The sequence below is a fragment of the Tubulanus polymorphus genome, chromosome 9, assembly GCF_964204645.1.
Source record: "Tubulanus polymorphus chromosome 9, tnTubPoly1.2, whole genome shotgun sequence".
In the NCBI taxonomy this organism is placed as follows: domain Eukaryota; kingdom Metazoa; phylum Nemertea; class Palaeonemertea; order Tubulaniformes; family Tubulanidae; genus Tubulanus; species Tubulanus polymorphus.
In genome coordinates, this window is record NC_134033.1 from 3192666 (window position 1) to 3215001 (window position 22336).

At 40.7% G+C, this 22336-nt stretch overlaps 1 protein-coding gene across 3 annotated transcripts; it reads left to right on the forward strand.

The window, feature by feature from the left end:
• Nucleotides 1-10073: 10073 nt before the first annotated feature.
• LOC141910808 (X-ray radiation resistance-associated protein 1-like) lies at nucleotides 10074-22050 on the forward strand. 3 transcript variants are annotated; one of them, XM_074801634.1, is made up of 15 exons: nucleotides 10074-10183; nucleotides 11336-11544; nucleotides 12457-12601; nucleotides 13083-13180; nucleotides 13685-13839; nucleotides 14430-14531; nucleotides 14628-14747; nucleotides 14799-14875; nucleotides 15530-15732; nucleotides 16449-16600; nucleotides 17333-17630; nucleotides 18088-18274; nucleotides 19081-19196; nucleotides 20008-20178; nucleotides 21401-22050. In XM_074801634.1, the coding sequence occupies exons 1-15, from the start codon at nucleotides 10078-10080 to the stop codon at nucleotides 21524-21526; spliced, it is 2265 nt and encodes a 754-aa protein (XP_074657735.1). In that variant the 5' UTR covers nucleotides 10074-10077; the 3' UTR covers nucleotides 21527-22050. The 3 variants fall into 3 exon arrangements, with proteins under 3 accessions (XP_074657735.1, XP_074657734.1, XP_074657736.1); XM_074801633.1 differs by having other exon boundaries at nucleotides 14628-14875; XM_074801635.1 differs by lacking the exons at nucleotides 10074-10183; nucleotides 11336-11544 and adding an exon at nucleotides 12251-12320 and having other exon boundaries at nucleotides 14628-14875.
• The last annotated feature ends 286 nt before the right edge of the window (nucleotides 22051-22336 follow it).

Below are 22336 nucleotides of genomic sequence, written 5' to 3' on the forward strand. Positions count from 1 at the left end.
GTAATAACTCGGTCTAAACGCTTATACTGCTGGTCTATCACAGCTGAAATACTGCAGTACGTCGTCTTCAACTGGTCACGTGATCTCGTCACTTCCGGTGACGTCATCGGTGTTTATAAACTGGAAGGTTTAACGGTTGTCGGAACTGATATTTTACTCGGCGAAAACTTCCTGGAATCGTTAGGCGTAAAATCTGACGGATTTCTCGTCATATTGTGTTTACTGTTGTCAGAGAATCTTTTCGGAAAATCGTTGAGGAATTCAACATCGTTCGAATACAAAATAGAATCATTGAAGGAAACGGACGTCAAAGTGGAAGATAAAAAAGTGAGTTGAAACAGCATGAAAATATCTTTTATATTTATTGTATTGATTTGAAATTGTTTGACAACGATGAAATAATGTGTAGAATTCACAGGAATCGTAATTTTTTGACATCAAACCTGATCGAACACAAGTCATTAACCCTTTAACGACAGAGTCGCAATATTTTTTGGTTAAATTGGCAAAGGAAAACACGGCATGAACATCAATTGAATACCGATGATTTACTCTATGTTTGCATCTATTGCAGGTTGGAAATACTCATTCAGTGGACTATTACAGTCTGTTCCCCCGTTATTCGAAACGGAAGTTACAATATCGTATCAGTAGATTTGCACTCAGCTCGAAAATCGACATCTATGAGGATACATTAGGAACTCGGCAATTAAAACTAACAGTTTTATCAGAGAATTGTGATCGAGCTGGTTTTTATATATTCGATGGTAGTAATTTCACAGCTAGACGCTATGGTCCGTATTGTCCTGGTTCATACTACGGTCGATCTGTCGTCAGCCTGATTACATCAGGTGGACCGGTTACTGTAGTAGCGTACGCTTACAACTGGTATGATCTACTAGGATCTGGTTATCTCAAGTTTGTTCCTACTGATTGTGATAGTTATGTTCTACAGGAAGGAGAACGTCAGATCATTATGACGTCATACTGTCTCGTGATTACACCTGAAAATCGACGCCTACCGATAGAAAACATAGATGTATTATCAGAACACGAATATCAAATTGACAGATGTTATCGTACAGCTAGGACTCCCTGTTCAGCGATAAGTCTCAATAGTCACGTGATAAATACCAGTCTCGTATTAAACCATGTGAAATTATTACGCGATAAATATAAATTCTGGAGTTCACCATTAATGATTGTATTACGACGTAAATGTCAGAAATTAAAACAAAGTCTACATATTCCAGGATCATTTGGTGGAATTTCAAGGAACGCTGATCATTGTGGACTCGTGCAGTCACCGAACTTCCCTGGATTATCAACCTCCTCAACTATATTCTTTAGTTTTTCCTTTCCTACTGACGAAAAAATAAATCATTACATCAGATTCCTGTTGAAATTTATCGGACAAACATCATGCTCCAAATTTGTTGGTACCCGCACAAGGGGATCAATATTACTAACACAAATTATCAAATTATTTGACGATCCGAAAAATTTATTTTCCACCTTCACAGAAACCCGTCATACAATAACAATATGTGAAAATAACGCAGTAGCAGGACTTGTATTGTACAGTCTACTCGGGTATGACCTGTATTTTGAGTTATCCATGTACATGCCAATATTTCGAATCCAATACACTTTAGAACAATCGCCTTTAAAGAAACACCGAATCAATGGCTGCCGATCAGATTTTCTAGATTCAGGTGTTTCGTGTATCAGATACGTCAAACATGAACGTCCGAATTGGGAGAATGCTGAAATTTACTGTCAACAGAAATATGGAGGACATCTTCTCAGTATCAACTCTCAACGTGATATGATGGCCGTTAAAAAGCTGTTCGCTACAAAACTGCTTCATGAGGCATATTCACAGGCGGCGCTTATTGTGATGATAGGATTGAAATGGCAGGTAAAATACATATCAAATATAATTCATCTAATTGAGCTTTGATGATTATCATATATGTTCTTGTCATGTGAAAAGATAAGAAGTTGTTCAAAAAATGATTAGACCATAAAAAATAATCCAAAAAGAGTTTTCTGCAATAACAAGTGTTTATTTAATTAAAGGAGTCCAAAGGTTATTACTCGTGGTCTGATGGGAAACCGTTGAGTTACGCAGAATGGTTTGAACCTGCTGCTGTTAATGAAACGATACCAGAAGTTATTCGAGGATTGATATCTCCGCTAAGAAAACATCCGATAAATGACGTCAATATGCCGTGTACGGCGATGATACTGAATAATCCACGAGGATCGGCGAACTGGGTTCGATTCCCGTGTCAAATCGAGGAGACGCACACGACATTCATTTGTGAAACAGAAAGAAACGATTTGAATACATCTTCACAAAACGATACAACTGAAATAACTCGAAACAACTTTGAACGATTTAACTCCACGTGTCTAAGAGGGTGGATTCGTATAGAAGCGTATTGCTATCAAATACTTACAGCCTGGCAAACGCTCCACACTGAAAGTTTAACAATCCAAACAGCCAGAGAAATGTGTCTTACAATCGGTGGAGACATAGGTATAATAACATCTGATATTGAAATTCAGCATTTGATAAATGTTTTCCACTATCAGCTTCAATATGGCGCTATACTGACTAATCATACAAGCGGAAGAATTGTGGCAATAAAACCAGTTGTAATTAGAGATTGGATAACATATTTTCAAACAGTGAAATGGTCAGTGACTGCCGTCGATAATGTCACAGATGAAGCGCATTCCGTGCTATGTTCCTATGATGTAACTGGTGAAGAGTTAGCTTCTCTAAGCGGTTGTAAATCGTGGCAGTTTGAATGTAACGATCAAAGATGTATCAGCGACCATCGCGTATGCGATACAAGAAACGACTGTCAACACGGTGAAGATGAACTCGATTGTACGGATATCAATTTAAACAGTCAGTTCCGCTGTAACGATGGACAGGTTATATCGATTAGCGGTTTCTGTGACTTTATGAGAGATTGCGTCGATGGCTCGGATGAGAACTCGTGCTATCATATTTCATGTTCCTCTGATCAATTTAAGTGTAACGACGGACAATGTGTGGGTAAATATAAACGATGTGATGGACTGGTCGATTGTCGAGATAAATCCGATGAGATCGGCTGCTCTTCGGACGAATGTAACGGGTTTTTGTGCGTAAATGGCGAATGTATCAGTTCTCTGTTGTATCGGGATGGTGTTGTAGATTGTGGCGGGGACCTCGAAGAAGATGAAATAGTAACGACCGATATAACAATCAAACCACGAATTCACTGCATAACAGAGAACTACTGCACGACCAATTTCACTTCACTCTGTACCGAATCGGATAAACAAAGATGTTCATTCGATTCTCCTCATTGTTACGCGAGAAGAGATAGATGTATTTTAGAAAGAATGTCGACAGGTTTTCCTGTTTGTAGAAGACTCGAACATTTACTGAATTGTAATGAGTTTGAATGTGCAGCTGATACAGTGAAATGTCCATCGTCTTACTGTATACCGATTAGACACGTGTGCGATGGTCGATCAGATTGTCCCAATTCAGAAGATGAATTCAATTGCGAAACGTTTTCGTGTCCGGGAATGTTTAAATGCGCTGACGAACATCGATGTATTCCTCAGTCGGAAGTTTGCGATGGCGTCGTTAATTGTAAACATAACTCGGATGACGAGGCTTACTGCGACGTCACGTGTCCTAACTATTGTAATTGTCAAGGTCGTTTCATCGATTGTGAAAATACTTTTTTATCGGATATTTCTCGAATTTTTGCCGCGTCGACTCGAGTTTTGATTTTATCGAATAACCGAGTTAGATTCAATGAATCGACATTTTCCTCTTTTCTGTACCTTTTCTTACTCAATATTTCCCGTAATGATTTATCTGACATTGTCTCCAACGCGTTTTCTAATCTACGCAATCTAAATACATTAGATCTGTCGTATAATCGCCTAGTATCACTACACGCTGATACATTCATTGGTTTAAACAGTTTGAAACAACTTTTACTCGCCGGAAATCCGCTGAGATATTTGAACGATGGAAGCTTCAATGGTTTGACGTCACTTCCGGTTATGGATCTCCAAGGTCTCTCTATATCGTTTCTTACTCGTAACGTATTCCGAGGTTTACCAGCGCTGAAATATTTGAATATCAGCAGTAACGTAATCGAATCAATATCCAGATACGCGTTTACTGGGCTGAGTTCACTGGGAGTTCTAGATTTCACCAACAATTCTCGGGTAATTTCTACGGAAAATTATATCTTCGATAATCTGACGTCTTTATATTTTCTCGCTTCGGACGCGTATAAATTCTGTTGTATGGCGCCGAATATTGACCGGTGTCTCCCGGATCCTGATCAATTCTCATCGTGTTCAGACCTCATTGAGAACACTGTCCTCACAGCTGTTATCTGGATCATCGCTTGTTTTACATTCGTTTCCAATATTACCGTTATCTTATTTCGTTTTAGGTCGATTCGAGTCTCGTCAGAAACACAAAATAAATCGTCGGATATCCTCATCATTAATATCGCGCTTTGTGATTTCCTGATGTCTGTTTATCTGTTTCTGATCGCTGCAACTGATCACGTTTATAAAGGTGTTTATTTTCTGAATTCTGAAACCTGGACTCGTAGTTCATTATGCAGTGTTGCCGGTATTGTGGTGACGATATCTTGCGAAGGCTCTTTAACATTTCTCCTTCTCCTCACGCGTTTCAGATATTCCAATATAATCGACCCATTTTCCGGTAATCCGGTTTTATCCTCAAATATCATTTCGATTCTATCTTGTTTATGCTGGATATTTCTGAGTTTAATCGCCTTTCTGCCGCTGTCTCGGTCGTCGTATTTCGGTGATAATTTTTACGGTAGTACGGGTATCTGTTTACCTATGAATTTAATATCTATAGATGTCAATGGTTGGCAATATTCGTTCGCTATATTCGCTGTATTAAACGCGATCATTCTCACTCTGATAATGATGTCGTACGCGCAGATGTACAAGTATGTATCCGGAAGCAGGTCCGGTTCGGGTAGAGCTGATCCTACAGAACTCGTTCTAGCTCGACGCAGTTTAGTCATCAATTTGTGTAATTTATTTTGCTGGCTACCGTTGATAATCGTTCAGTTTTGCGCCGTATTTTCGGTCGAGATACCGAACCAGGTGGCCGCTTGGCTGGCCGTTCTTTTCTTGCCGATAAACTCAACTCTGAACCCGCTTCTTTACACTATTCTAACTATCGATATGAAATCCATACGAGCTCGAAATAAACGCAGAAAACGACAACCAATCAAATGATGATAATACTGATGAATGATTATAACTTACTTCTTCTACAATGCAGCTTTAGTGATAACCGCTAGCTACACTTTATAAAAATCACGATCAGACATTACAAAAAAATACGAATTTTGAAAATATCACGATGAACCACAGTAAAGACAGCACCTACCAAACGAGGCTTCTGATGATCGTCTCTCCGGTAATATCCAGTTTACAATTATTGAAATTTTCCTAAGAAAAATCCCAAATATATTTGGGATTTTTCTTTTCTAAATAAGCTCAGGCTGCACAAATTCGATCACTCTGTGCCTGCTTTTCGTTCGATTAAGACGCAAATAAACTAGTAGCAGAAATTGACGAAATCGTTCATATTTTCAGACTTGGAAAATAGCAACTAGAAATTCTGTTGCTTAAATGGTTGACAACCCTAAAATGTTGGAGAACCCGGGAGAACCTGGGTATTCTAGGGTTGTTACACCTAACTGATAAATCTTTATATCGGAGCCTTGTAACAAGGTTCCACTGTTCTAACTTAATCGGTGTATAACTCAAATTCTCAATTATGATATTGTTTCTATTGTGTACTTGAAATTAACTACGATACTTAATATTAATTTGCGTGCAGAAAATCCGAAAATAGATTTATTCCAGATGTTGAAATGCTAAGTTCTGCGCTCATATATGTCCCGTTAAAGTGACATTCGTCCAAGAAGTCTGTAAGGGTCTAAATCTTAATCCTGGTGGGCTCGTAACGGTTCGAATCCTGTTTTTTTCTCAGCGTCCTAGAGAAATGGGTTTGAATCCTGCATTTTCCTCGGTGAACAAGAAAAATAAGGGAATGCACGGGTTCGAATCCTACATTTTCCTCGGTGTCCAAGAGAGTTGGGCATGCAATGGTACGAATTCTACATTATCTTTAACGTCCAGGAGAAGCGGCCTTTTGCGAGGGTTAGAATCTTATCCTCAGCGTACAAGAGAAGTGGGAATGCACGGGTTCGAAATCCTACATTTTCCCCAAGTGTCCAAGAGGTCCAAGGGTTCGAATCCTACATTATCTTCAGCGTTCAAGAGAAGTGGGCTTGCGAGGGTTCCAATCCAACATCATCATCAGCGTCCAAGAGAATTGGGTTGGCAAAGGTTCGAATCCAACATCATCCTTGGCGATAGAGAGAAGTGGGCTTGCAAGGGTTCGAATCCTGTTCTCCCCAGCCTCACAAGAGAGGCAGGCTTGCAAGGGTTTGAAGTCTAAATCATCCTAGGCGTCCAAGAGAGTTGGGCTTGCGAGGGTTCGAATCCTAAGTGTTCCTTGACGTCCAGAAAGGCTGCAACATACATAGTCCTTATCAGGAATACAATAAAACAGACGAATCGAAATCAATATTATTTATTTCATTCCGAACCGCCACCTAGCGACACGATTTAACATCGAATATCAGAATGTAGCTCCTTTCGAGTCTTTAATGCTGAAGTGATGATGCAGTCATCTGTGATATGTCTCGTTTGCTGGAGCTGAAGATGTATAAAATAACCAAAAAGTTATCATCAGATATGATCACAGAATGGTCAATAACCAAACTCCCAAAGTGGTCTTAAAACTATTTTAACTGGTTTAAGTCCAAAGTTTCACTGTAATACATCCGTCTTAAGTGTAGAGCAGTTCTAGTCAGATCTCGGTGTTCTAGTCAGTTTTGCTGGTAGAGGTATTCTAGTCGGTTGTGGTAGCGGTGTTCTAGTCGGTTGTGGTAGCGGTGTTCTAGCCAGTTGTGGTAGCGGTGTTCTAGCCAGTTGTGGTAGCGGTGTTCTAGTCAGTTGTGATAGCGGTGTTCTAGTCGGTTGTGGTAGCGGTGTTCTAAATGACTTCGGCACGAAATGACTTCAAAATAAAACGGTGCGAAACGACTTCAAAATAAATCGGCGCGCGAGATGACTTCAAAATAAAACGGCGCGCGAGATGACTTCAAAATAAAACGGCGCGCGAGATGACTTCAACATGAAACGGCGCGCGAGATTACTTCCTGCGCGAAATGACTTCAAAATGAAACGGCGCGCGAGACGAAGTTACTTAGTCTCTTCTTACGCCGATGTAGGGCAGACCTCATCGAAGTCTTCACAACCTCACTCGAAACTACTACAAGTCTCCAATGACCGATAGTTCACCTAATACTAGATAATCGAACCAGAACAAGAGCGAACTCGTTAAAGCTACTGACACACTCCGAGCTATGTTTTTTTCTGCCAATGGAACAGTTTGCCAAATCAGGTCGCTATCAGCACACATCAGTCGACTGTTTTAAAGCTGGATAAGCGTTGTAAAGGACTTGTACCGGGTTAAAAGCAATCGCATCGTGTACTACATGGCACTCCGTACAGTTTAATAACTTACTGTGAATATATATGTTTCGTGGCTATAACTCAGGAAGAAGTCATCCATGCGCTCTCTCTCTCGCAGTTAATACTCCGTATCGCACAAGACCCGAAAGGGTTATTTGTGGCACCTGTCGTTAGCTGGTAAAATGAAACTTCTCGAGATGACTCCAAAATGATACGGCGTGAAAATGACTTCAAAACAAAACGGTACGAGACGACTTCAAAATAAAACGACGCGAGATGACTTCAAAATGCGTGAGATGACTTGAAAATGAAACGGCGTGAGATGACTTGAAAATGAAACGGCGTTAGTTGACTTCAAAAAGTAACACGGCGTGACATGACTTCAAAATAAAACGGCATGAGATGACTTCAGAAAGTAAAATGGTGCGAGATGACTAAAACGACTCAACGTGAACTAAATGGCTCGATTAAGACATCGCGCGCAAGAATCTCAAAACCAATCGGGGAAAAATCGACGCCTTTTAGCAAGCGGTTTTTGTCGATTCATTTTAAGAGTTTAACCAGACGAAGCTGTAGAGTTGAAAAAGAGAGCACCAGTATCAAACTGACAACAATTACACCCAAAAACTGAAAAAAAGTGGGACAGGGCGACGGTGCGAACATGAATATACAAGGTTCTCGGTTCTCAACCGGAGCCCAACATCAATCCGGATTCCAGTAAACCCGTTACAAATTACCTTGAAACACCTGTCTGCCACTCTGGGAGTTTTCACTTTGGGCCTATAGGGGGCGCTAAATACGGGGTATTCGTTTAGAAGGAAAATCGTCAAATATATTGCAAATTTACCTTAAAAGGTTTTTGATCTATTGTACGTCAGCATAGCATGGTTTCATATGTATACGCTTATGCATGAATCGTTTCCGATATGTTTTGCAAACTCAGGCAAGCTATACCCAAAAATGCCCAAAGATTGATTTCTAGACGTCATGCAGTCAGTTGGATGGTTGACTAATACCAGTAACCTAGTGGCTAAATACCAGTCACCAGGCCCTGTTCGATGTTGGGTCTCTAATCCAACACTAAGCCCTAATACCAGTAACCGATTGACTAAATACCAGTCACCAGGCCCTGTTCGATGTTGGGTCTCTAATCCAACACTAAGTCCTAATACCTATACTTATCCAGGCGTATGAGTACCTAAATGTTCTAAGTTCAACCCATCAAATCTCACCAAAGTAACACTTAACTTACAAACTGTTAACTAATTCTAGTTTTTAGTGGGAACGAATTGTAAAGTACATTTATACAATAGGCAAGAAAAGAATTAACAACTGAAATTATGTTTTAGTTGAGGATCGACTAACTAGCTAAATTACTAACATCGATTCTATTCTATGAATCAGTGCAAATAGAAGAAGACATATCATACAGGTCGTACCGGAGTTTTTCAAGCCACTTTGTTATCTCGTCATTTAGCTTCGGGTTCGATCTTCCGTGGCCCGGGGGTCTTGTTCTTCTCACTGAAATCATGGACGTATCAACTCAGAGTTGATAAGTCCACGCTGGTTTATTTTTTACCTTATTCAATCCGGAACACTTTGTTTTTCGTCGCTCGGCGGTGAGGCGAGTCTGACGTATCGTCCATGTAGAGCCGTCAACCAATGACCTATATATTTTTGCAACCTAACCTAGGCTATTTTTTCCTAAATCTAAACCTATAAAACATAATTTCAGCCGCTAATGTTAAATAAAGTTCCACTTACCTTACAGCGACCTTGCGAAGCGATGAACCAGCGATTCCAGAAACTCGATTAATAATCCTCCAATTTAAGTCAATTTAATCCTTCGATTTCGAGGCAATTTTGAAGTCATTTTTAAATTCCGTGTCCCTGAGTTAAAACTAGAATTGTATTTACATAAATAGTTCGCATGAGCTCAGTTGGCGAATGCTCTAATATTCCGTGAAATTTTTTTAAACGTATGTCCTGTGTACACAGGGCAACCACATAGACTTCACAAGATAGAATTTCTAAAAGTTCAATGACGACTTGTGCGAGCGCCCAACAACTTTTAACTGACCTCTCAAATTTTGTACGCGGTTATGATTGGCTGCATCGTCAATAACCGAAATATGACTAAGGAGGGATTAATACAGGCCGCCGGTCAAAGGCATTCTCCGTTCGGGCCAGTAGAGAGACAAGTGTTTAGCGTAGCTGCGGATTTTAAAATTTTTCATGAATCGATAAGCAGTAGAAATGCACATTCAAATGAGGGGAATAAGATTGGTTATAGAACTAAATTTTAAGTTTTAAGCCACTAGGCACTCAGCATCCGGCGCGAACCTTAATGCATTGCATTTTTCAATATAGCGCATTTACATTGAATTTAACCGTACGGTACTGCCACCTTCCTTAATATCACCGTTTCCTTGGTTACGGCTATACAAGATGGCGGCGAAACCAGGGATGGCTGGGATAAAATACGACGATGGTTCGGCTACTTTCGCCATCAACTGCTTCCCTGTTCGAACGATCTTGAAACAAAGCGAAGAAGGTGATTTTTAACTGGCGGAAAACTCTCCCGATAAATAAAACTGTCATCATCATAAGATATGTCAAAAAATTTTTAAAATCAAAAAGATAGAATTTATGACTGACTGGACTCCTTCAGTCCTTGCTTGCTGCTTAAGCCTTTGGTTGCTGACCAGACCTGACCATCCTCCGCTCCCGATAGGCAGGGATTCGAACCTGGATGGCATCGCTAGACTCAACAGCACAAAACCCTGCCACACTAGACTGTGACCGGGTGCGCAGGTTTGTCGCACGTAAACTTGCGGCACCAATCTCAGGCTGAGACAACTTTCACGGATAAACTATGAATGGCAAAATCTGGGCTAAAATAAAACAGGATTTCCGATTGGCTGGTAATGACATCATCTTGGTTACGACTCGCTCAGGGCTTCCGGGTTCGAATCCCTGCCGAGGAGGTTCCTGACTTTTGCCCCCAACTCTGGGACTTTTCATCTTCTTCGACTTTTACCCTTGTCCGATCAGTCCACTCCATCCAGTCGCTAAGACAATCTGCGCTGGCGGATATAGGAATTTTAAGTTGGCCAATGTCTAAAGTTAATTTATTTTCGATTGGCATCAATTGTTTTGGGATATTTCTCTTCATTTTCGGCGCGCATACCTCAAAACGGTCTTAATCGGATCAGTTGTGCAGCTAGATCATCGTAATTACTAATTTAAATCAATTCACCGCAGTGCAGTGTACTAGCAAAATCCATCACTGATTCGTACACTGCGGTGTAGACGCACTAAAAGGGTTAAATCTTAAGTTTTAGGACCAGTTTTGGACTTAAGTCTCAAGCCTAAGCGGTTGTTTCTAGTGTTTATGACCAGTTTTACACTTTAATCCGGTAAGGCTACGTATTTGTGTTTCATTTGAAGGAGCTCATCGAATTGATATACGATTGCCTTTCTCTCTCAGTATATGGTATTGATTTCACTGAAAATTGATTTACTAATCAGAAAATTTGACCCGAATTTCATTGAAATGTAGAATAAAAGGAAGCGCGGTAACCCAGTGCCACTAGCGACACCTGGGGGATTATCGCGGAATCCTCGCTTCCCTCAGTAGCCTCGCCGGTATCCCATCGGTCGATTACGATTAGTTAAGTTCTTTTTCAATTTTTTTCGGTTCCAGGCGAAGGCGCGTGGTTAGTAGAACAGAGGACCGAACAACGCCGTCGTTTCAAAGCCGTCCTCTGCACGAAACCGCCGAAAACTTACTCGCAAATAAGAGAGGAACGAAAACGTGCGGAACGTCGCGAGAAGCAGACGCAGGACGACGACGATGATAACGAAGAGGACGATGACGGCGAAGAGGCTAACGTTCTAGACGGATTTTTTTTAGTAGGTTTTTCGGTGTGATCGATTGAGACTGCGTTCGGGGAGTCGATTGCCTTGGATAATTAATCCAAATCATTCGTGCGTCGTCTGCCCTGGAACAAATTGCGTTTTGAATCTTCTTAATTTTTAACGTAGTGGATATTTAGCCACATATGGCAAAAGTATAAGTAACAATAAAATCATTTTATTGGATTTAGGTTTGTTTTTCGATAGGGTCAGGGTCTAGAGGACCCAGCGGGTTAGGGTTAGGATTAGGGTCCGTTTTACACCTAGGGATAGGGTCGGGGTAAGGTTGAGTTCTGTACGCCATATTGAAACTTACGGATGGTTTGTAAGGAGCTCGATGGTCTAGTGGAAAGACGCTACGCAATAAAAGTGAGTTACGGTATACAATCCGCGATTCCGATGTACCCTATTGCGCATGCTCATACTTTGAAAGCAAAATGGCGGCTTTTTCAATCGGATTTAGGGTCTAGAGGTTCCAGAGGTTAGGGTCCGGGGGGTAAGGGTCCAGAGGGTCCAACGGGATAGGATTAGGGTAAGGTGAGGTATTATATCTAGTTAAAACATTCGGTTGGTTTTCAGCGAGCTCGGTGGTCTAGTGGGCAGACGTTATGCTAGTAATTTACAGGCCCGGGTTCGAGTCTCTCTCTCTATCCGCTCTATTTTCTCTAACTCTGTTCTCAACTCTTTCCTTGAATTTTCTAAGTCGCGCACCTCAGTGCGCATGCGCGGCGTAAATCAGCCAAACAGCGACGATGTACGGTAAAATAGCGAAGGTAAACACTATGCCGTATATGGTAAAATATCCATTGGGAATTTGTTAAGAGTCGGTTTTAATCTTATTATCTGCCAGGTATTCTCCGCGTCTGCCATTCGAATTGCGACGTTAATCGTTTGCGTATCGTTTTCTAGATGAAACACACGTGCGTACAGGATCCGTCCGATTTGTGCTCGGTGAATATCGTCGGTAAAGAATTGAGCGAATACAAAGAGGAAGATCTCGCGTTGTTCGACAACGTCGCGTACGTGAACGCCGCGGAGAATTACCTACCGCTCGGTGAGTACGACCGTCAGACTCCGCTCGAGTCGGATCTCAGAGAGAGAGAGATACCGTGTACTGTTCACAAACACAGTTTTACAAACAGGGTTAACAGGGTTTCTGTGCGTCTACACCGCAGTGCGGTGTATGAATCAGTAATTAATAATTAGTTTTTTTCTCTATTGAAAGATGGCAGCACCTGTCAAACATAGTGAAATATTAGTAACTAACGATACACCGCACAACGGTGTAGACGCACTTTAGTGGTATTCCCGTTATTCAACACACTAGGGCGGAATTTTCAAAATTTTTAAATTATCTCCAGCACTATAGGGTATTGATTAGTCAGCACTGAAAGGGTCAAACAAACAGTTAATAGACAACCTGACGATCCCGCAGTGCAGTGTACTAGCAAATCCATCACCGATTCATACACCGCACAGTGGTGTAGACGCACTGAAAGGGTTAATGTACCCCCGATGATTATTTGTTTTTGTAGAGGCGTTTAGAGGTTTTCCGATTATCCGAGAACTGGAAATGCCGATGAACGGACTTCGCGGAATCAAACTGCAATTAACCGATTTTCAACATTTAGAGGTTTGTACCCGATTGTTATTTCGTGTAAATTCGTTATTTGAAGAAACTTGACCGATGACGGATTACCCAGATCTGTCCCGAGGCTATAGCTAGATTGGTTTTATAAACTAGTATTAACTTTACCCGGACGCTAACTCCATTCATTTTTAATTGACTTAACCCCCGGGTGAAAGTTGATACCACAGTTGCGAGTTAGAGTTAACTCTCAGTTAAAGTTAGTGCCGTTTTCAATGAGTTAACCTAGAGTCAAATCTTTACTCAGAACTGGACCCAGGAGTTTATGTGGCTATTTTGCATTGTTTTCATTTGTTTGATGTAAGCCCTTTTCAAATATTGACTACCCTATCTAGCAGCCATTTTCAGCTTTCTTCTTGCTTCAAAAAAAAAAATGTCCACTTTTCTGAAAAACTTGAAGTGAATTCTTGTATGAGAAGCAATTGTCCTTAGTCCACCGGATTTGAGCCAGGAAATCGTATTTTTCTCAATTACCTGTTTTTTTTTCAGATTCTCGATTTATCGTACAATAATCTATCGAAGGACGACATTCTGCCGTTGGGACTTCTGCCGGTTTTGAAAGTTTTACATCTGACCGGAAACGGTTTCAGTTCATTGCCGCCTGAATTAGCTAAACCACTTTACTTTATGGATAAAAATGAGGAGTAAGTGAAATATATCGAATATTCGCAAGAACTAAGATGTTGTTAGACTTGAGTTGTTAGATTGGTTATAGAACCAAAATGAGTTTAGACTGGTCTCAAGTTGTTAGATTGGTTATAGAACTAAAATGAGCTTAGACTGGTCTTAAGTTGTTAGATTGGTTATAGAACCAAAACGAGCTTAGACTGGTCTTAAGTTGTTAGATTGGTAATAGAACCAAAATGAGCTTAGACTGGTCTTAAGTTGTTAGATTGGTTATAAAACCAAAATGAGCTTAGACTGGTCTCAAGTTGTTAGATTGGTTACAGAACCAAAATGAGCTTAGACTGGTCTTTAGTTATTAGATTGGTTATAGAACTAAAATGAGCTCAGACTGGTCTTAAGTTGTTAGATTGGTTATAAAACCAAAATGAGCTTAGACTGGTCTTAAGTTGTTAGATTGGTTATAGAACCAGAATGAACTTAGAATGATCTTAAGTAGCTTAGATTGGCTATAGAACTAAAATGTTCTCAGTCTAAGACTGGTCCTAAATCAAAACCATGGCAACTGGATATATCAGTTTCAAATTATCTTCGAAAACGTATTTTTCAGATTCCAGAGAATTCCGCGATTTCCGATGTTGGAAATTTTCATGCTAGACGACAATCGATTATCGGATTATACGACATTCGCCGCCCTCGCCGGACTGAAAAAGTAAGTGCTGCCCCCTGGGTGAAAGTCCCTAGATCATTCGTGTGTCTCGGAAAAAAAAAAGATTTTTTCCAAATCTCCGTTTTTGATTTTCTTCAGGTTGAAAGTTCTCAACTTACAAAAGAATGAAATCCACTCGGTGCCGCACCTGAAGGTCACCGAGTGCGATCACGTGACCGAGGCTTCGACCAACGGCGACAAACGCTCGAAACGATCGAGGTCAAGAACGCACACGAGCAGGACGAACTCGTCGAGACGTAGTTCGGCGAGAGCGCCCTCTAGTCCCGTGAAAGAATCGACGAATACGACGGATCCAGATAATCAGATCGCTCCGCAACCTTCAGCAGGTGAGCAGACGCCATGGATCCGGTTCCTCCGTTGTATCCTAGGATTTACTAATTTCCATTGAGTTAACTATGAGTAAAATCTTGACTTGAACAATTGAAATGAACTACAAACACCAGACATTAGACATTTTATCAGCTCACTTTAAAAAACTGATCGTCCATATTTCACTTGTGTTCAGCACGTCACCTTAGACATTTTCAATTGAAAATGTACTACAAAAAACATCAGATATTAGACATCTTATCAGTGCACTTCAAAGACTGATCGTCCACACTTCACATTGCAATGAAGAATATCTGTATCAGTTTACAGGGAGGCACCACTGACTTGGAAAACTGGGAATCAGAAAAAAATCAGGGAATTTGACAAATTTTACCAAAAACCTCGAAAACTCAGGGAATTCGGATAATGTTATTGACCGCGTGTTTCTTTATCAATACGTGATTCATTAAAAAATGAATGAACATTTTAAACCTAGAAACTTCTCTTATTCACTGAGGGAGAATTTTGTGTAATCACATGGAAAAATCACGGAAAACTCAGAGGATTTGTAAATAGGTTGAAAGTAGCGCCACCCTGGTTTAGTTCCTACGTCCTACAATTCTATCGAGTATCCTCCAAACTCGTCTCATTCAATCCGATTAATTCCGCAGAAGATGTAACCGTCGCGAAATCGCTAGCAGACGTGCGACCGGGTGAACTAGACAGCGAGCGTAAAACGGACCGCGACGGCGTCAACACGGAAACCGGTACGTCCGTCATATCGGCGAGATTGAACAAAATGATCGGCGACGTCAGAGAGCCGTCGTTCCCGCCGTTCCCGGAATTACGATCGGTCGATCTCTCGTTCAACAAGGTAAGTAAAACTCGTCGGCTAGTCGCTGTAAACAGCGTTTATATTAACCACTGAATGAATACGCGGTATAATGTACCCTCGATGTATTCTAAAAGGTTTAACTGTCACACCTATCAATCTGTGTGAATAGTTGTTTACTTACTGGTGTGGTTTTATGCCCTTCTGTACAAAGTTATTTCATATATCCTAACCCTTTCGGTGCGTCTACACCGCTGTGCGGTGTATGAATCGGTGATAGATTTTGCTAGTACACCGCACTGCGGTGTATTGATGTAATTAGTAATTAGTTTTTATCTCTATTGAAAGATGGCAACACCTGTCAAACATAATGAAATACTATTAGCTAATGATACACCGCACCGCGGTGTAGATGCACTATAGTGGCATTCCCGTTATTCAACACACTACGGTGGAATTTTTCAAAATTTTCAAATTATCTCCAGCACTATAGGGTATTGATTAGTCAGCACTGAAAGGGTTTATAATGGTAATAATGAATGTCCCACAAATGCCGCTCAAATTCTGAAAGAGTGCTTTAGAAGATCTTTTTAATCGCATGATTCTATTCTGAAGAACAATTCATTTCCTAGCAATTTTCAAACAAGGTGACGATTCCAATTTCAACGGTTCTCCCAGCTTCAAACAATCCTAGATCGGCTCGCCTGGTTTTTCAAACCGTTATTCACGGTATTTTCGTTTGTTGGGTTGTATTTTAGATCGAACATGAGGAAGGTTTACTGGCGACCGCCGGTTGGCCGATGTTATCGGAATTAGTCATCCACGACAACCCGTTAACGACGCGTAACAGCGGCGAACCACCGTTACTGAAACGTTTCTTACAGCAGCGACTCGGTATAGAGGTCGTCAGGTAGGTAACCCCGACCTCCCCGTAACCCCGCCACTTCCCCTTGCATCAGAACCCATTGTCTGTTATAAATCCACTGCTGGGATCACGAAACACATGATGTCGTAACAAATTCAGCGTGTCTTAAAGAATTGTACATTTTCATCGAATTGAATTAAATTCCGCCCAAATATTTTCTCAGAAAAGTTGATGAATTTGACTGTAGTTTATTTAGCCTTGCTAAATTTAGAAAATTCATTAAGGACATACAAAGAAATTGCCAATCTTTAACTCCCCGCTGAGATTTTTATTAGCAATAAATGATCTACGAAGTTAACTCATACCATAACAATGTCTCTGTAAATAATGAATAGGAGATATGGACCCAGTTCCACAGTTCTGAGTTAAGATTAAACTCAGAGTAAACTAATTGAAAATGAACTAATTTTTACTCAGAGTTAACTCTAACTCGCAACCGTGGAACCGGGTCATGGGGTCTAAAACACACCCAATCGAATCGGGTGAAATATGCCCCAGGGTCCAGTTCCACAGTTCTGAGTTAAGATTGAACTCAGAGTTAACTCATTGAAAATGAACTAACTTTAATTCAGAGTCAACTCTTAACTCACAACTGTGGAACTGGGTCCAGAATATTCCGTGGTTAAAGGGTTAATGTTTAAACTCTTGAGGGTCAAATTCAACTGTGGGACTGAATCATGATCGACGAATGTTTGAAATTTTTCTGATCTTCTGCAGAAAGAGAATCGAATACGGTAAAAAGCCGCAGATAGAAATCGCCGACGACCCCGTACGCAAAGTGAAAACGATCGTGCCAAAAGTACCGAAGGTTCCCGTCGACGTCCTACTCGCTTTAGAAGCAGCTCCGCGCACGCCGCCGGGTACAGCGCCATCTACCGGACACGAACGGGAACGACAGTCGACCCCGCCGAAGAGTTCGACCCCGCTTCAGACGCGGGAGGCGAACGAGGAGGAGAGACACGAGACGAATAAGGAGGAAACATTAGCAGGAGATCCGTTCTTCATGACTCAACCGGTAAAAATTGAAAATAATTTTCCAGTCGTCTTTCATTTTAGATGTGTTGATTTGATGCATCAGCCGCGGCCAGTTACCGGCATGCGCAGTCATGGATTAGATTTAAGACCAGTCCAAGACCATCTCGGTTCTATAACCAATCCGACCACTTAAGACCAGTCTTAACTCATCTCGGTTCTATAGCCAATCTAACAACTTAAGACCAGTCTAAGTTCATTTTGCTTCTATAGCCAATCTAACAACTTAAGACCAGTCTAAGTTCATTTTGCTTCTATAGCCAATCTAACAATTTAAGACCAGTCTAAGCTCATTTTGGTTCTATAGCCAATCTAACAACTTAACCACCAGTCTGAGACCATATTTGTTCTATAAACTATAGATGTCCGGTTTCACAAAGCAAAACTTGAATGAGGTTTCGGATCCGTTTTCTATTCTTATCGTCTCGTTCGTTTGTTAGGCCGATCAAGAAGCTGAAAAATCCGAGGAGCCCCGACAACAACAGAGAGTGCCGGTACCCCCGGCGGTCGCTAAGGATACGCGAAAGAAGCACAGACGACGTAAAGGGGTCGAAACTAGGTATAAAGGTTACGAGGATTTGTTGGACGTCGACGCTGATGACGAAGACGACACAGTTTTACCAAAAGGTAAATAGACGAAATATTCTCGCGAGTCCGAGCTCGTGATGGCATAATATGGAAGACATTTTTACGTCGGAATGTCGGCCGTCAAGAACTGAGCTTGGTTTGACATTCACGTTGGGCGGGGTTACTCAGCAAATGCCAGATCGGACTAACTTCGATATCTCTTAATCCTAGTTGCCGCCAAAATTGGCAGTGATTTAACGTTAAAAATAGTAGCTTAACCCTTTCAGTGCTGACTAATCAATACCCTATAGTGCTGGAGATAATTTGAAAATTTTGAAAAATTCCGCCCTAGTGTGTTGAATAACGGGAATACCGCTATAAGTGCTTATACACCGCGGCGCAGTGTATCGTTAGTTACTAGTATTTCACTATGTTTGACAGGTGCTGCCGTCATTCAATAGAGATAAAAAATAATTACTTATTATATCAATACACCACAATGCGGTGTACTAGCAAAATCTTTCACAGATTCATACACCACACTGCTGTGTAGACGCACTGAAAGGGTTAATTGAAAATGAACTATGATTATTTTGAGAGTATTTTGATATTTTTGGGAGTAGTTGAGCCGTTAAAAAGCATAGAAACTATTCTCAAATAGTAGTCGTAGTCAGGTCCGAGAAACATCAGGAAAAGGACCTTTTTTCTGACGTAAGAAACATTGGTTTGATCGAAAATGAACTGTAAATCATTCGTATTTTAAGAGGATTTTGATATTTTTGAGATCAGTAGTTTAGATAGAGAAATAACTGCTCTCAAAAAGTCATCGTAGTCAGGTCTACAACTCGAACCGATTTCTATTGTAGACATGCAGGGAAGTGTGAGGGCGCTACAGTATACGCTGAATCATCCGTTAATGTTCCGCGATCCGGTTCAAGATTTACACATTCCTCAACCTCCGTATCAGAAATACAACAAAAAGGTAACGGCAACGATAATCAAAACAACCGCTAAAAACAAATCCGATCATAGCGAGTAGAAAAATCATTCATTCAGAATCACGTAGTGTCAATTACTCCTCAGAAAATTCAAGGCGAAATCCGCGTTCATCGCGATACCGAATAGCTCATTTGCTGTTTATTTCCATGCGTTACAAGTTTTGATGAGGTGGGCCACGAAAATTGTGTCCTTTTGCCCCCCCCCCCCCGAAATTCATCCAAACTTACTTGGATTTGATGTGAGCGCTCAGATCTGTCATGTTTACACTCGATATACTCGAGAAATGGAAATAGGCATTGGCGTTGGAAATTCAGCCGCGAAAGCCACAGCAATAATTTACTGAATGACGTTTCTTTTTCTTTGAATACCACGTTTTTGAAGCAATTAAGTAAATTCGCCGCGGCAATATTTACAATCTGTCCAAAATCGGCATTTAGCCTCGGCAATCAAAAATTGCTTCCAACACCCCTGATAGGAGGAAGTGCCGGGGCGGATTTGGGCAGCTTGAGGAGTAATAGGCAGGGTGGATGCAGCTTGAGTGCTAATGGGTTAGACAGCTGTAATTGTTTTTCCTTACGTTTAGTGTAGAATCCTTCCACCTATCTTCAGAATTTATTTGAAACTGAAAGGATTCCACCTGCAGAAGAAAAAACAATAACAGATGTTTGAATTGATTTTGTGGGTTTGTCTCAATGCGAGTATTCTGTCTTTGCCTAATCTAAATGTTTTTGAGTACGAGAGAAAATTTGACGACCGATTTCCAGCGATTAACGTCGAGTGTATATATTCTATAGATGGTGATGCCGCCGGCGCCGGAGAACAAAACCAAGTCGGAGCGCGTGAAAGCCGTTCTACGGGAAGTCGAGGAACGGCAGACGATCGTCGAGGCTCCGCTTCCCGTCGTGTTGAAACAACGCAAAAAATATACGAAAGATTTCCCGGAAGCCGACAAACTTTTACAACAGGTATTTCGAGAGAAAAAAAATCTAATCCATTTTCAAGCCTTCTTCAATTTTCTCTTTCATAAAATTCTTAGAAATATTTGAACTATCTTTACTAGGGTTCCTACGACTCCTTGATTCCTTAAAAACTCCTTTTAAGCAGAAAATGTCTTAAAAAGTGCTTGAAACTCCTTCAATCCAAGCAAAATGTCAGAAATTCCTTTAAAACTCCTTCAATTTTGGGAAATAGGCAACTTGCAGTAGACTAAACCTAAATCCATACTGTTTGGAACCAGGTTCTTTTTGTTACTCAATTAGGTGGTTACCTAGTAAGAGTTTATTAGTGTACTACAGAATGCCCAAAACCGAGTTTAGGCAAAGTGAAGGAAAAATAAATTTGCTGACAAAACCAGTCAAGTAATTGGGGTATAAAAGTGATGCAGACGCTCCCTTGGAATATGACATTTTCTCCTTGAAAACTCCTAATATCCAGGAATGACTGATCTGTAGGGACCCTGTATATCCAGGAATGACTGATCGGTAGGGGTCCTGTATATCTAGGATTGACTGATCTATAGGGACCCTGTAAATTGTCTTTCTACAAATTCAAAATTATCTATAATTTTCAAACTGTCGTTCAGCTCGGTGAACAGATAACACTTGACTAAACTACGGCAAGTATTTCATCTAATTCTTTCACGTTTATTCTATTTCATTCTGGTTCATATTTAGGTTCATTCTTCAAATGTTGTGGTTCGTATTTTCATCAGTTCGTTTTCAGCTTTTTTTCTTCAAAACTTTCTCTCTGTTTCAAAAAATTTCTGAATGTGGCTTTTTATACGTATTTGAGTCACTGGTATTCATTTATTAGTCTGCAGTCTGGACCCTGCAACCCCTCAGCCTGGGATGGATTGGACCCGGCATTCCTTCAAATATTAGATATTTTATCAGCCAATCGCCTACACTTCACATGTGTTCAGTGCTTCACCCGAGACATTTTTAATTGAAAATGAACTACAAACACCAGACATTAGACATTTTATCAGCACACTTTCAAAAACTGATCGTCCACACTTCACATAAATGATGAAAGTCAGAAGGGGTGGCTGTACCAGGCTGTAGATTGATGCGTGCATGAGAATCACATCTCACAGCTAAGGAACTTTATCCAAAGTCACATCGAAGTCATAATCATTGAACAACTCAACCCCTTATTGACTGTTTTATGACTTCTTATTATTTTCAGATTCAGAAGAAATACAACGATGTCAGATTTGATTCATTGGCAGACGCAGAGGAAGTCAGATCATTAATACATAATACAATCAGTGATGTGCGGAAAAATGCTCAGAAATTAGAACTCCATGCCTAGTTCTTAACCTACCGAGCTGCCTAGTTCTTAACCTACTGAGCTGACTAGTTCTTACCCGACCGAGCTGCCTAGTTCTTAACCTATGAAGCTGCCTAGCTCCCTTCTGAGCAGCCTAGCTCTTAACCTACAGAGCTGCCTAATATTTACGGGACTAAGCTCCTAGTTCTAGCCCTTCTGAGCAGCCTAGCTCTTACCCTGCAGAGCTGCCTAGTTCTTTAACCTAAGAAGCTGCTTAGCTGTCCTCCAACCTAGCGAGCTAGCAAGCTGCCTAGCCCTTACCCAGCTACCGAAATTCAGCAATTTTATAGATTTCATTCCTTATGTATAAAAACTCTATGGGTGAAAGCAGCAGGATCAAAATAAACTTAGCCCTGTTGTTAATCTATGCATGCAATACGTAATTCCGTCCAAATACAGAAACCTCAATCTGATTATTATTCGTGATTATTGATTATATTGTTAATTCTATTCTATACTCTGATTTTTCTGTTATATTCTAATTATAGAGATTTATTTATACCTCGTCTATTCGTAAATGTGAGTGATGATATTTAAATCGATCGTTTGTTGTTGATATTTATGTAATAATTATTTGTAAATGAAAATTAATTTCTACCGTACGCGAAAATCTTTGTGATCATTGTTTATCCACAGCAGACGACATTGTGTCATTTTAACAGGTTACAGTGTTCAAGGACGAATCTAGGATTCCTTGAAGGAGATCGGCCCGACAATCGAAATGGACACTTGATTTGAAAAGGGCAGATTTGGCAATGCGTGGGCCGCTAGCACGAAAATTGTTCTGGGCTT